This window comes from Emiliania huxleyi (assembly GCF_000372725.1).
Source record: "Emiliania huxleyi CCMP1516 chromosome Unknown EMIHUscaffold_15, whole genome shotgun sequence".
Classification (NCBI taxonomy): Eukaryota; Haptophyta; order Isochrysidales; family Noelaerhabdaceae; genus Emiliania; species Emiliania huxleyi.
In genome coordinates, this window is record NW_005201092.1 from 397,252 (window position 1) to 407,517 (window position 10,266).

The following is a 10,266-nucleotide window of genomic DNA, read 5'->3' on the forward strand; positions in this document are numbered from 1 at the left end:
CCCCCCCCCCCCCCCCCCCCCCTCCCGCGAGTTGCTGTTGGGGCGCCGCCGGCCTCACGAGGGCATCACTGCCTTGTAGGCCGCAAGCCGCGTCCCCACTCTCCGCCTCGTGGCCAACGCGATGGAGCCGCTCCTCACGCTGCGGCCGCAGCACGAGTGGCACGTGCACGTCTCGCACATCTGGTCGTCCGGCCAGGACCAGGCACCATATCTCCCCATATCTCCCCATATCTCCTCATATCTGGTCCGGCCAGGCGAGTGGTAGCATCGCCGACTGCGGCGGCCTTGCGGGCATGGGACGCGTCCACGACACGCCCACGGCACACCCACGACACGCCCACGACACGCCCACGACACGCCCGCGGCACGCCCTCGGCACGTCCGCCGCAGGCGGCCAACATCAAGCGCAACCTGCAGCTGATGCTGCCGGGCTGCCTGGTCCGTCTCCCCCTCGACGAGCTGCTCGCCTGGCCGCCTCCTCGAGCCTTCTCGGAGCCTCCCCGTAGGTCTTCCTCGACGTCGACGACCTGCGCGACGCGACGCGGCTCGAGGACTACGTCGACCAGAGTGCGGCGCTGCTCCTCTTCCTCTCGCGCGGCTTCTTCAAGTCGCGCAACTGCCTGCGCGAGGTCCGGCGCGCGGCAGCGACCAGCAAGCCTCTCATCCTCGTCCACGAGGAGAACCTCAACAAGGGCGCGCCTCTTCCCCCCCCCCCCTCCCCCTCCCCCCAAATGACTCTCTCAACCCCGACGGCCTCGAGCGGCGTCTCACCGCGCCTTCGTCCCTCCCCGCCGCAGGCGGCCTGCCCCTCGAGGCGTCTGTGCAAGAGTGCCCCGTCGAGCTGCGTGGCTACGTCTTTGGCGCTGCCGCTGGCGGTGCAGGAGAGGACGCGCCCGCGACGAGCCCGCCTCGGACGCCAATCACGTGGCACCGGTACACCGACTTCCAGCGCCTCTCCCTCAAGCTCATCGCAGAGCAGATCTTGCTCGCCTCGCCAGAGTTCTGTGAGCTGCCTTCCGTGCCGCTCTACCTGCCGGGCGAGATATAGCCGAGAGTAGCCGAGAGTGGCCGCTCTACCTGCCGGGCGAGCTCACCGACGCGCGAACCTGCCTCCCCTCCTCTTCACGCCCGCCCCCCCCCCCAACACACACACACACACACACACACACACACACACACACACACACACACACACACACACACACACACACACACACACACACACACACACGCACGCACGCACGCACGCACGCACGCACGCACGCACGCACGCACGCACGCACGCACGCACGCACGCACGCACGCACGCACGCACGCACGCACGCACGCACGCACGCACGCACGCACGCACGCACGCACGCACGCACGCACGCACGCACGCACGCACGCACGCACGCACGCACGCACGCACGCACGCACGCACGCACGCACGCACGCACGCACGCACGCACGCACGCACGCACGCACGCACGCACGCACACACATACCTCTTGCCCACAGGTGAGCTCTCCATCGACACCCTCCGCTTCGCGCGCCCGGTCACGCTGCACACCAGCGCGCACAACCCGGGCGCGAGGGAGTTTGTCGACGCGCTCGCGGGCAGCATCGAGGGCGTCGTCGCGGCGGACGCGCCTCCGCTCGGGCGGGGGCGGTCCCGCGGCGCCCTTGCGCGGCAGCTCTCGCGGCGGCGGAGCTTCCCCACCGCAGGGGCGAGCGTGCCGCCGCACCCGCCGGCTCCTCCGCCCGGTCCAGGCAGCTGCACCGGGGACACCCTCTTTGCACCGTCTCGGAGCCTGCCTGCAGGCGCCGTCGCTCGGCCGGCAGCTGTCGCGCGCCCTCACGAGGGAGGGCCTCTCGCAGAGCGTGTTTGTGCTCTACCTCAACAGCGCCACCTTTGTGGGCGACGCCGGCCTCGCCCTCGCCGCCGAGGCGTGCGGCAGAACAGTCGCAGACACACACACAGACACTACACCTGTACCTGTACCTGTGGCTCTCACACGCCGCATGCCTCAAGAGCAGGCACATCTATGGCTCTCACACACCACATGCCTGGCCTGACTCCTCCTCCACCTGCCGCTAGGTGCGCACGTGGCGCGCGGGCAAGGTGCAGCTCCTGCTGGTGCACGAGAGCGACCCGGCGCACGGAGGCTGCGACTTTGAGAACTTCTATGCCACCACACCGGAGGTCTGCGGCGCTGCCTGCCAGACTCCACACCGCTGCCCACTGCCCCTTCTGTGTGGCCTCGCCGTCGCCTCTTGTCTCTCCTTCTCTCGTCTCCGCCCCCGCCCTCACCCGGCAGCTCTCGCGGCCGCAGGACCTCGTCGCTGGAGGCCTCTACTCCGCACCGGCCGTCGAGCTCTACCCGCCGCCGCACCGCGACGTCTCCCTCGCGCTCGTGGCCAAGACGCTCGGCGCCGTGCGGCGCACCCTCGCCGCGCGCCTCTCTCTCGACCGCCTCTCCGCCCTCTCGACGGTCGAGACGGCGCGCTCCTCCGTGGCGCGGCTGTCCCTGGCGGGCCGACATGCGGAGAAGGGGCGCGCCCGTCGCGCGGCCAGGCCCCTCGCGCGCGTGTCGGTGCGAGGCGTCGGCAACGCGCGCTCGTCGGCGGGCGACTGGGAGCCACGCGGCGGCGCCCCGCGGCTCGGCCGCTCGGACAGCAGCCTCTCCTGGTGGGGCGAGAGCGACACGGAGAGCGGGCGGCGAAGCGAGGGCGGGGCAGAGAGCCGCGTGTGACGCGCCGGGTCGCCGGCACATGGACACGGCAGCGAGGCTTTCGACTTCGCCTGTGCTGCCAGCAGCCAGGGCGTGCGGAAAGTAACCGCTGCAATGGAATTCCATTTTGACGCCAGTACGTACATGCTGTACAGTTCAGGTCTTGTGTGTTGTCTTTGCATGTGTGTGGGGGCACCCCGCCTGCGCGCCCTGGGGCCGCCCGTGTCGCAAATCCGTACAGAGTACAGTTGAGCATGAGCATGAATCGTGAATGAGAATGGTGTGCATGTGTTTTTGTGAGGTGTGGTATAAGCGCAGTTCCAGTTGGCGTATCGCTATCGGATGGGCACAGCTGCTTTCTGCCCCGCTGGCGTGAGGTACCACTCCAAATGCTCCAAGATCTGGCTCCAAAAGAACGAATCCGGATGATCTAGGTGGAGCGTACTCCCGCGTCGAACCCCCGTCACGCCACAGCCGTGTGGCGCCCCCCTCTCCGCGCCGCTGTTGCAGCAGGCCCACGCTGCACCGCGGGCGATCTCGCCGCTCGCCCGGCGGCCGCGTCCCTGACACGGGCCAGCGACCGCCGCAGGTACTCGCGGAAGCGCTCGTTCCGTGTCGCGTCGCAGGTGAACGCGTCGCGCATCTGGCGCACGCCGCGCTGCAGGGCGGCCAGCCGGGAGGCGCGCGGCAGCAGCAGGCCTGCGTCGTGATCACACCGGCGTCAGAGTGCGGTGTCAGTTTGCAGTGTAGCTGGAGCATCTCGCGAAATGAAAGGAACGGGCTACGAATCCAGTGGATCCAGGGGATCTGTCCTCCAGAGCAGCACGCCTCCAGAGGAGCGGTTGTACTCGATCCGAGCGGAGAAGGACCTCCACGAGCCGAGCGGCGGCGGCACAAACTTGGAGCTGAGCAGCGGGACGCTGCCGGCGCGAAGCGCGTCGTAGACGCGCTTTGACTCGGGCGTGTCGCCCACCGGACAGAGCGCGAACCTAAGGCAGGAAAGGTACTGTAGACCACAAATGTCGCGACTCCACGTCCAAAGATGCGAGCCCCACGGCATTCAAAAGTGCAAGGCCCAGTGCGCGTGGGTGCGAGCGAACCTGCACGGGCGTGGCATGGACTCCCGAGTGCGGTCATGGCGTGGACGCGTCTCGCCAAACGGGACAGAGCGCACTCTGCGCGCGAGTACAGCGCCTGCAGCTCGTTCTTGATGACTCAAGAATGATGAATCATAATTAGAATTAAGGAGCGAGTGCAGCGCCTGCAGCTCCGCGTCGGAGATGGTCTGCCGGCCCTGCAGCGTGTGGAGCGAGGCGCCTAGCCAAGCCTCTGATATGTCAACCTCCTCCTCGGGCGGGGGCCCCCTCTTCTAACCCTCTCCAGTGCATGGCGCTTGACTGATTCATCTGTGTCTTCGCCTGCGGTGCGGCGCAACGCGCGGATCGCCCGTGCGCGCGGGTGCTCCTTCTTCTCGCCAAAGGCTCGCTCGAAGGTGGCCCCCACAAACAGGACCCTGAGAGGCCGATGTGAGGACGCCTGCGGTGTGAATGAAACGTGGGGGTTCGCACTGCTTGGTGTGCGGAAAGGGAGAGAAGAGTCTCGTGCGAGCACCGCTTCTTGCTGCTCCGGCTGGCAGTACCAGAGGTGGACGGCGCGGGAGTGGTCGACGGGCCCGAGCGCCTCGGCGCAAAAGTGGGCGAACCGCCGCGAGCCTTTCGGGTGAGGTGGCTCAAACCATTGAGATGCCGGGCCGCGCGACTCTCGCGGCTGGGCGTCAAGGGCTTCGAGGTCAGAGGCTGATGGTGGATAGGATGCGGATTTGACATCTGTGCACCCTCGCCCCACAGGAGAGGGAAGGTCTTGCGCATGTGCGACGTGAGGCCGTCCTGCCCGCTCTGCAGCGCGCAGCGCAGTCCGTTGAGCAGGTGCGGCCTGTGTTGATAGGTTGCAATCTCCGCGAGGACGCGGCGCTGCACAGCCGTCGCCTGCGCGGCGACGGCGCCGGAGCTCTTCCAGTTCGGAAGCCTCGTCTCGAAGTAGACGTTGATGAGGCACGCCGGGTGGTAGAAGACGGTGGCCCGCTGTGGGTCAGTCGTCACGAGCCCTGCTGCGCGGAGAGCGGCCGAGAGGAAGAGAAAGTAGTTGAGGCCGCCGGCCGAGGCACGGCCTGGGCTGCACGAGCCGGACGTGTCGTTGTAGATGAATAGCATCGCGGAATCGACGATGGCGTGCCGGCCGTGGGCCCGGACGAAGGTCCTGGCTCGAAAACGCGAGCAGAGGCTGCCGTGTGGGCGCACGGCGAGCCTCGCGGGAAGTCAGCGGCGTGCTACCTAGGGATCCGACCCTGGTAGGTGGATTGTCCAAAATACGTCAGCCTCGCACGCCTAGAGCTAGGTCTGACACCCGACCGCCCCCCCCCTCCCTAATATTAACCGGCGAGAGCACATTTTGGCCGGCTAATGTTAGGGAGGGGAGGCCGAAAAACGCATACTTTTGTCCACGTACCAGGGTTAATCAGCTGGACCGAATTTTACCAAGTAGGACGCCGTTGGACGTATCCAGTGTTCACCGTCTACGTGTAGCGACGGGCGCTGCGCGATAGCTGCTTTGTGGGTCCCGTGAGCCAAGTCAGCGTCGGGCTGCGCAGCCGGTCGCCATATGTTCGCTCGCCGTGGTCACAAGCCATCGAGGAAGCCACCACACCAGGGCCACAATCGCGTTGCGGACCAGGTTTGTGACCCTGGCGGTGGCGAGCCTTTGGCGCACAGCGTGAGCATGCCAGCACGGCTCGCATCAGGGCTGCACCCGTCGCCGAGCACCTCGTGCACTCCACACGGATCGGGTGATGCCACGAGCCCGCTGCGCGGCTGCACCGAGTGGCTCTCTGTGGCAGTACCGTGCCGGCCAAAGCTTGTTGATTGCAACGAGCTTGGCCTTTCTGAAGGACGAGTTGGCCGGCAAGGGCGCGGGGGGTGACGCCACGGCGGCGCACGGCCGCACGCGATCGATGAAGTGCGCCGCGTCGAAAAGCTCGTCAAAAGCAAACGGCCGCCGCGTGTGCTGGCCTCGGAGCTTGAAGAAGCGCCACCCGGAGGTGAATTTCGGCAGCACAAAGACAGAGTCGCTGCGGCAGGCGTCGTCGAGCATCTGGGCGATGCACATCAGCGCGTTGTTGAGACCGGCGCCGAGCTCGTCGTCGACGGCGATGCTGAGGTAGCGCATATATGCACTGCACACACACACGCACACACATAAGAGGACCGGACGTCCATCCACTGGGATGAGAATACTGGAGATCTGAGGTCGAATATGCCGATTCCACAGCCGGCTCCACATGTGTACATTATGTGGACCCGCCACAAACGACCGCGTAAAACTGTCGAGCTCCGACGAGTGTTTTACCGTTCCGGCATCCGCCCGTCGCATCGCCGAGCCGGGCCACACACGTGCGTCCCCGAGGCGCCCGCGATACGCTCTCCTTTGTGTTTTCCCACCTTCCTTCTCGTCTGAAGGTAAAGGTACTACACTGGTCAAACTATTAGCTTCATAATGAGGAAGGTGCTCATAGCGATTTCAAATAGTGCTACTATTAGCTCAGAGGGGCTAATAGTGCAATTATTAGGTGTGCTAATAGCCGATGTCCTAATAATGGACCCTCATAATGCGCACTTAGCGATTTCGCGATTCATGCCGCATGCTTCACGGCGCGCCCCGGCCTAATAGCTGGGCCTCATAGCGACATGCCGGCCACGGAGCTCGTCGCGCCCATGCCGCCATCGGCGCCCGCTGACCATCTGGCGTGCAGCGAGAAACCCTCTGCGAGCTGGCGCCAGCGTGGTGGTTTGGCGGCGTGCGGCGCAGCGCTGGTCTTCTTGGCGTCCATCCACGGTGATCGCGGATCCGGCGAGAAGCCTTGCGCTGCCATCGGTCAAGGCGCAGCTGGACGAGACGATGCGAGAGGAAGGCCGGCGGCTTTTCGAAGCGCAGCACGACCTGCGGCGCCCGGCGCGCTGATGCCGACCACTGCAGGGTTTGTTGTCGACGAGGACTCACGCTGGTGTTTTTCTTGTTTGACTTGGCGATTTGAGAGTCGCGCACAGCACGCTGGCCAGTGTGCCCTCGCTCGCTCCCCGCTCGCCTCGGTGACCTGTCGCCCACCAGCGCGCGGCGACCGCGCGCACACCACCAGCGCGCGGCGACCGCGCACACCGCGCCCGCCGGCTCTCCGCCCTCCTCACCACCCGTCGGCGCTGTCCGCAGGCATGTGAGGCGGAACGGCGACCGCACAGCGCGCGCGGGTGTGGAGAACGTGATCAACCGCCGGGCTTCGGCCCCTCGCCGGCGCAGCGCCGGCGAGGTCCTGGGTCATCCCCGGGCGGCGGTCCGGGCGGCAGCAGATCTCTGCGCCGCCCGCATCCTGTTCGTGATCAGGGCGTGCGCAGTTTGAAATTGCAAGGTCCGAGCGCGCCCGCGCCCGCGCCCGCCGCGCCCCGCACGCAGCCACATCCTGCGTTCTGCGGCGGCAGCGGCCTTATCTCTCTCTCTCCCTGCTCTCCCAAGCCGTGCGCACCGTCGCCGCGCGCGCGCGCCGCCGCGAGCTGCCGGGCTGACGCTCGTCCCCGTGCCCCTGTTGCGCAGGCAACACCCGCGCTCGTGCGGACCGGACGACCAGCTTCCTGCTCGCGCCGCCCTCGCTGTGGCCCGGCGTCTCCGCCGGCGGCTGGTGCGTCAAGGTGATGAAGAGCACCACCAAGCCTGACGTCACCACGGTCAAGTTCAACGACTCCACGGTGACCTTCTCGTTCGCCGTGGTTGCCTCATGGAAGCCCGTCTCCTAGAGAGTCGGCGCCATCGCTCTTGCCGCGCCGCGCGTAGTGCGCGTCGCGCGGGTACCGCACTATTAGGGCACTATTAGGGCCACTATTAGGCTCTCATAGTGCCCTAATAGCGCCCTAATAGTCGCTATTAGCCCATCTCATAGTGGTGTTCTAATAGCTCCAGACGTTATGAAGCTCAGCTATTAGCCCCTCTGAGCTAATAGTAGCACTATTTGAAATCGCTATGAGCACCTTCCTCATTAAAGCCGTATGAAGCTAATAGTTTGACCAGTGTAAGCTTTATGAAAATACGACGCGCTTGCTGAATTCTATCCGCTCTTGTAAAATTCTATCTCTAGCGCGAGCACGAGCCACGAGGTGCTTGAGCATCGATATTCTCTGCTTCGTCGAAAAATCAAAGAATGACGCGGCCAGACAGAATAGAGCAGCGGTATCGATTGACAGTCAGAACATGCCATGAGAAGAAGACAGAGTGCGACTACTGACGTACGAACGTACGAACGTACCGGGATGCGGAAAAAAAAATGTCGCAGGAGGGCGCTCCCTGTACACGGCGCGCTGCGCTGTCACACACTGCTATAACTGGTGCCAAGCGGCGAACGATCGCAGGGCGCGGGGCGCTGCCCCTCACTCATCCGCCCGGACCTTCTCGAGCTCCGCGTCGCGTGCCGCCACCGCCCCCTTGAGCTCCGCCACCTGGTCGAGCGCGTCGCCGAGCAGCCCCTTGGCCACGCCAAAGTCGCGCAGCTGCTCCACGCCGCCGCTCGCCCGCACCTCGGCGGCGTGGTCGGCCACGTAGCGGCGGCACTGCGCGAGGAGCCGCCCGTCGCCCATCGTGTGCGCCGCCTCGAGCAGCGGCACGGCGGTCGCCGGCGCGACGCTCTCCTGCAGCGCCTGCGCGCAGAGCAGCTCGAGGCGCGGCACCTGGTACATCTGCGCCAGCTCCCGCAGGTCGAGCGCGCGCTGCGCCCTGCCGCCCTCCTCCTCGCCGAGGTCGAACTTGTCGGAGAGGAGGTAGTCGATGAGGGCGGTGAAGCTGGCGAGGTCGGTGTGGGACACCGTGACCTCGGCGGCGTCGCGCTCCTTCATGCCGATGCCGAACATGGTCCGAAAGACCGGGGACCGGGCGCAGAGGACGCACTTGCTCACGTGCTCGATGCGCTCCTCGTCGTCGCCGACCAGAAAGGTGACCATGCCCTGCGGGAGGATGGCGTCGCCCCGCGTCTTTGCGAGGTCAGCCAGGATGGTGGAGGGCGGAACGACGATCGGGGCAAAGGAGGGAGGCGGAGGAGGCGCCGCCACGCAGACCTGATGGAGGCCAACTCTCGAACTGACCAACAGCGTGCTGCCATCGGCGCTGATGGCGACTTCTTCTGGGCCGTCGAACTGCGCTGCGTCGCCCACGCCGTCAGCGCTGCCCTCTGTGCCGCTGCCCGCGATCGTCGTCACCTCTCCCGTCGCCACCTCCACCCGCCGGATCTTGTGGTTGCTGTAGTCCGCCACAAACAGCGCGCCGCCATCTGGGCTGATGGCGAAGCCAGCTGGGCAGCAGAACTGCGCCGCGTCGCCCACGCCGTCCGCGTCGCCACCCTCGACGCTGCCCGCGAGCGTGGTCACCTCTCCCGCGTCGCCACCTCCACCCGCCGCATCTTGTAGTTGTTGAAGTCCGTCACAAACAGCGCGCTGCCATCTGGGCTGATGGCGATGCCATGTGGGTCGCAGAACTGCGCCGCGTCGCCCACGCCGTCCGCGTCGCCACCCTCGCCGCTGCCCGCGATAGTCGTCACCGCGCCAGTCGCCACCTCCACCCGCCGGATCTTCTGGTTGCCTTGGTCTGCCGCGATTGATGAGGACGCTCTGCTTTTGCGTATGGCCGCCGTCCAACCACCTGCTTGCCTCGCGGATCTCAATGACGATCTGTTGAGGATGATCGTCAGTCGGCCGAGTCTGAACTAGCTTCCGCGGTCGCGCTCAAACGATGCAGCAGCCGCTTCAAGGACCTCGCCGCCCCGCTGGTGGCAAACGCTGTGTCGGTTACAAATGAGAAGTGGCGGGATGCAGCATCCAAAATCGGCGGCCGAGTCGGAGCTAAGATAACAGGCGCCCTCGAGCGCAATGAGGTGCGGACCTCCCCTTGGGTGTGCCGATGAGCAACAAGATCGGCTCCACCGGCGCCACCGCGATTGCCGACGCCCTCAAGGGCACCGCGGTGCTCACCGACTATCTTGAACCCCTCGGATGCTCGACGTCTCGAGGTCGAGCGGGAGTTAGTTGCCGGCGAAGTCGTAAGTGCGTAAAGTGTGCCCACAGGTGCGCAGTCCCGCACAGAGCGCAGTGGCCAGCGGCCAGCGCGTCGGCCGTCGCGCGTGTCGCGACGAGCACGAGGCGGTGGCTTTTCCTTTTGAATATTGCTTATTGGAGAATCACACTACGGTCCACATAGATTTACACGGCGCTGCGAGTCCTCGCCACAAAGTGCTAGCAGTGTCCGCAGCTGAGCATGCTGCGCTTGAGAGGTCCAGCGCGCCGCTTCGGGGCCGGCCCGCCCTCCCCTGCGCGGGGTACCTTTTCATGGCGAATACTCCTGCTAGGGGGATCTTTGCCCAATGGTGGGTGCTGGCCTTGGGCTCCATGGCATAGTGGTCGCTCCCTGCCATTTCTGTGGCGTGGGTCTCCCTCCGCGAGGAGGTCGCAGCGGTCATGGATATCTCCGG

At 66.0% G+C, this 10,266-nt stretch overlaps 3 protein-coding genes across 3 annotated transcripts in view; 1 reads left to right on the forward strand and 2 right to left on the reverse strand.

Annotated features, from left to right (window-relative positions):
* Positions 1-3,001, forward strand: part of EMIHUDRAFT_449306 (hypothetical protein) — a gene marked incomplete at its 5' end in the record, with an annotated part of 11,358 nt that extends 8,357 nt beyond the window's left edge. Inside the window, 7 exons of the mRNA XM_005786597.1 lie at positions 80-163; positions 507-629; positions 815-1,004; positions 1,501-1,715; positions 1,804-1,944; positions 2,081-2,185; positions 2,316-3,001. Coding sequence (XP_005786654.1) covers positions 80-163; positions 507-629; positions 815-1,004; positions 1,501-1,715; positions 1,804-1,944; positions 2,081-2,185; positions 2,316-2,735 — 1,278 coding nt within the window. The 3' untranslated portion in view covers positions 2,736-3,001. The remainder of the gene's footprint in view (positions 1-79; positions 164-506; positions 630-814; positions 1,005-1,500; positions 1,716-1,803; positions 1,945-2,080; positions 2,186-2,315) is intronic.
* Positions 3,002-3,273: 272 nt separating this feature from the next.
* Positions 3,274-5,050, reverse strand: EMIHUDRAFT_449307 (glycosyltransferase, family 47; the record flags this gene model as incomplete). The annotated part of the gene is made up of 6 exons (XM_005786598.1): positions 4,326-5,050; positions 4,133-4,250; positions 3,976-4,008; positions 3,889-3,908; positions 3,543-3,703; positions 3,274-3,413 (listed from the first exon to the last, which is right to left on the reverse strand). Coding segments are annotated over exons 1-6 (1,071 nt in total), but the record flags the coding sequence as incomplete, so codon positions are not given.
* Positions 5,051-8,227: 3,177 nt separating this feature from the next.
* On the reverse strand, positions 8,228-8,776 carry EMIHUDRAFT_352226 (hypothetical protein; the record flags this gene model as incomplete). The annotated part of the gene is made up of 1 exon (XM_005786599.1): positions 8,228-8,776. A coding segment is annotated over one exon (549 nt), but the record flags the coding sequence as incomplete, so codon positions are not given.
* Between the last annotated feature and the right edge of the window lie 1,490 nt (positions 8,777-10,266).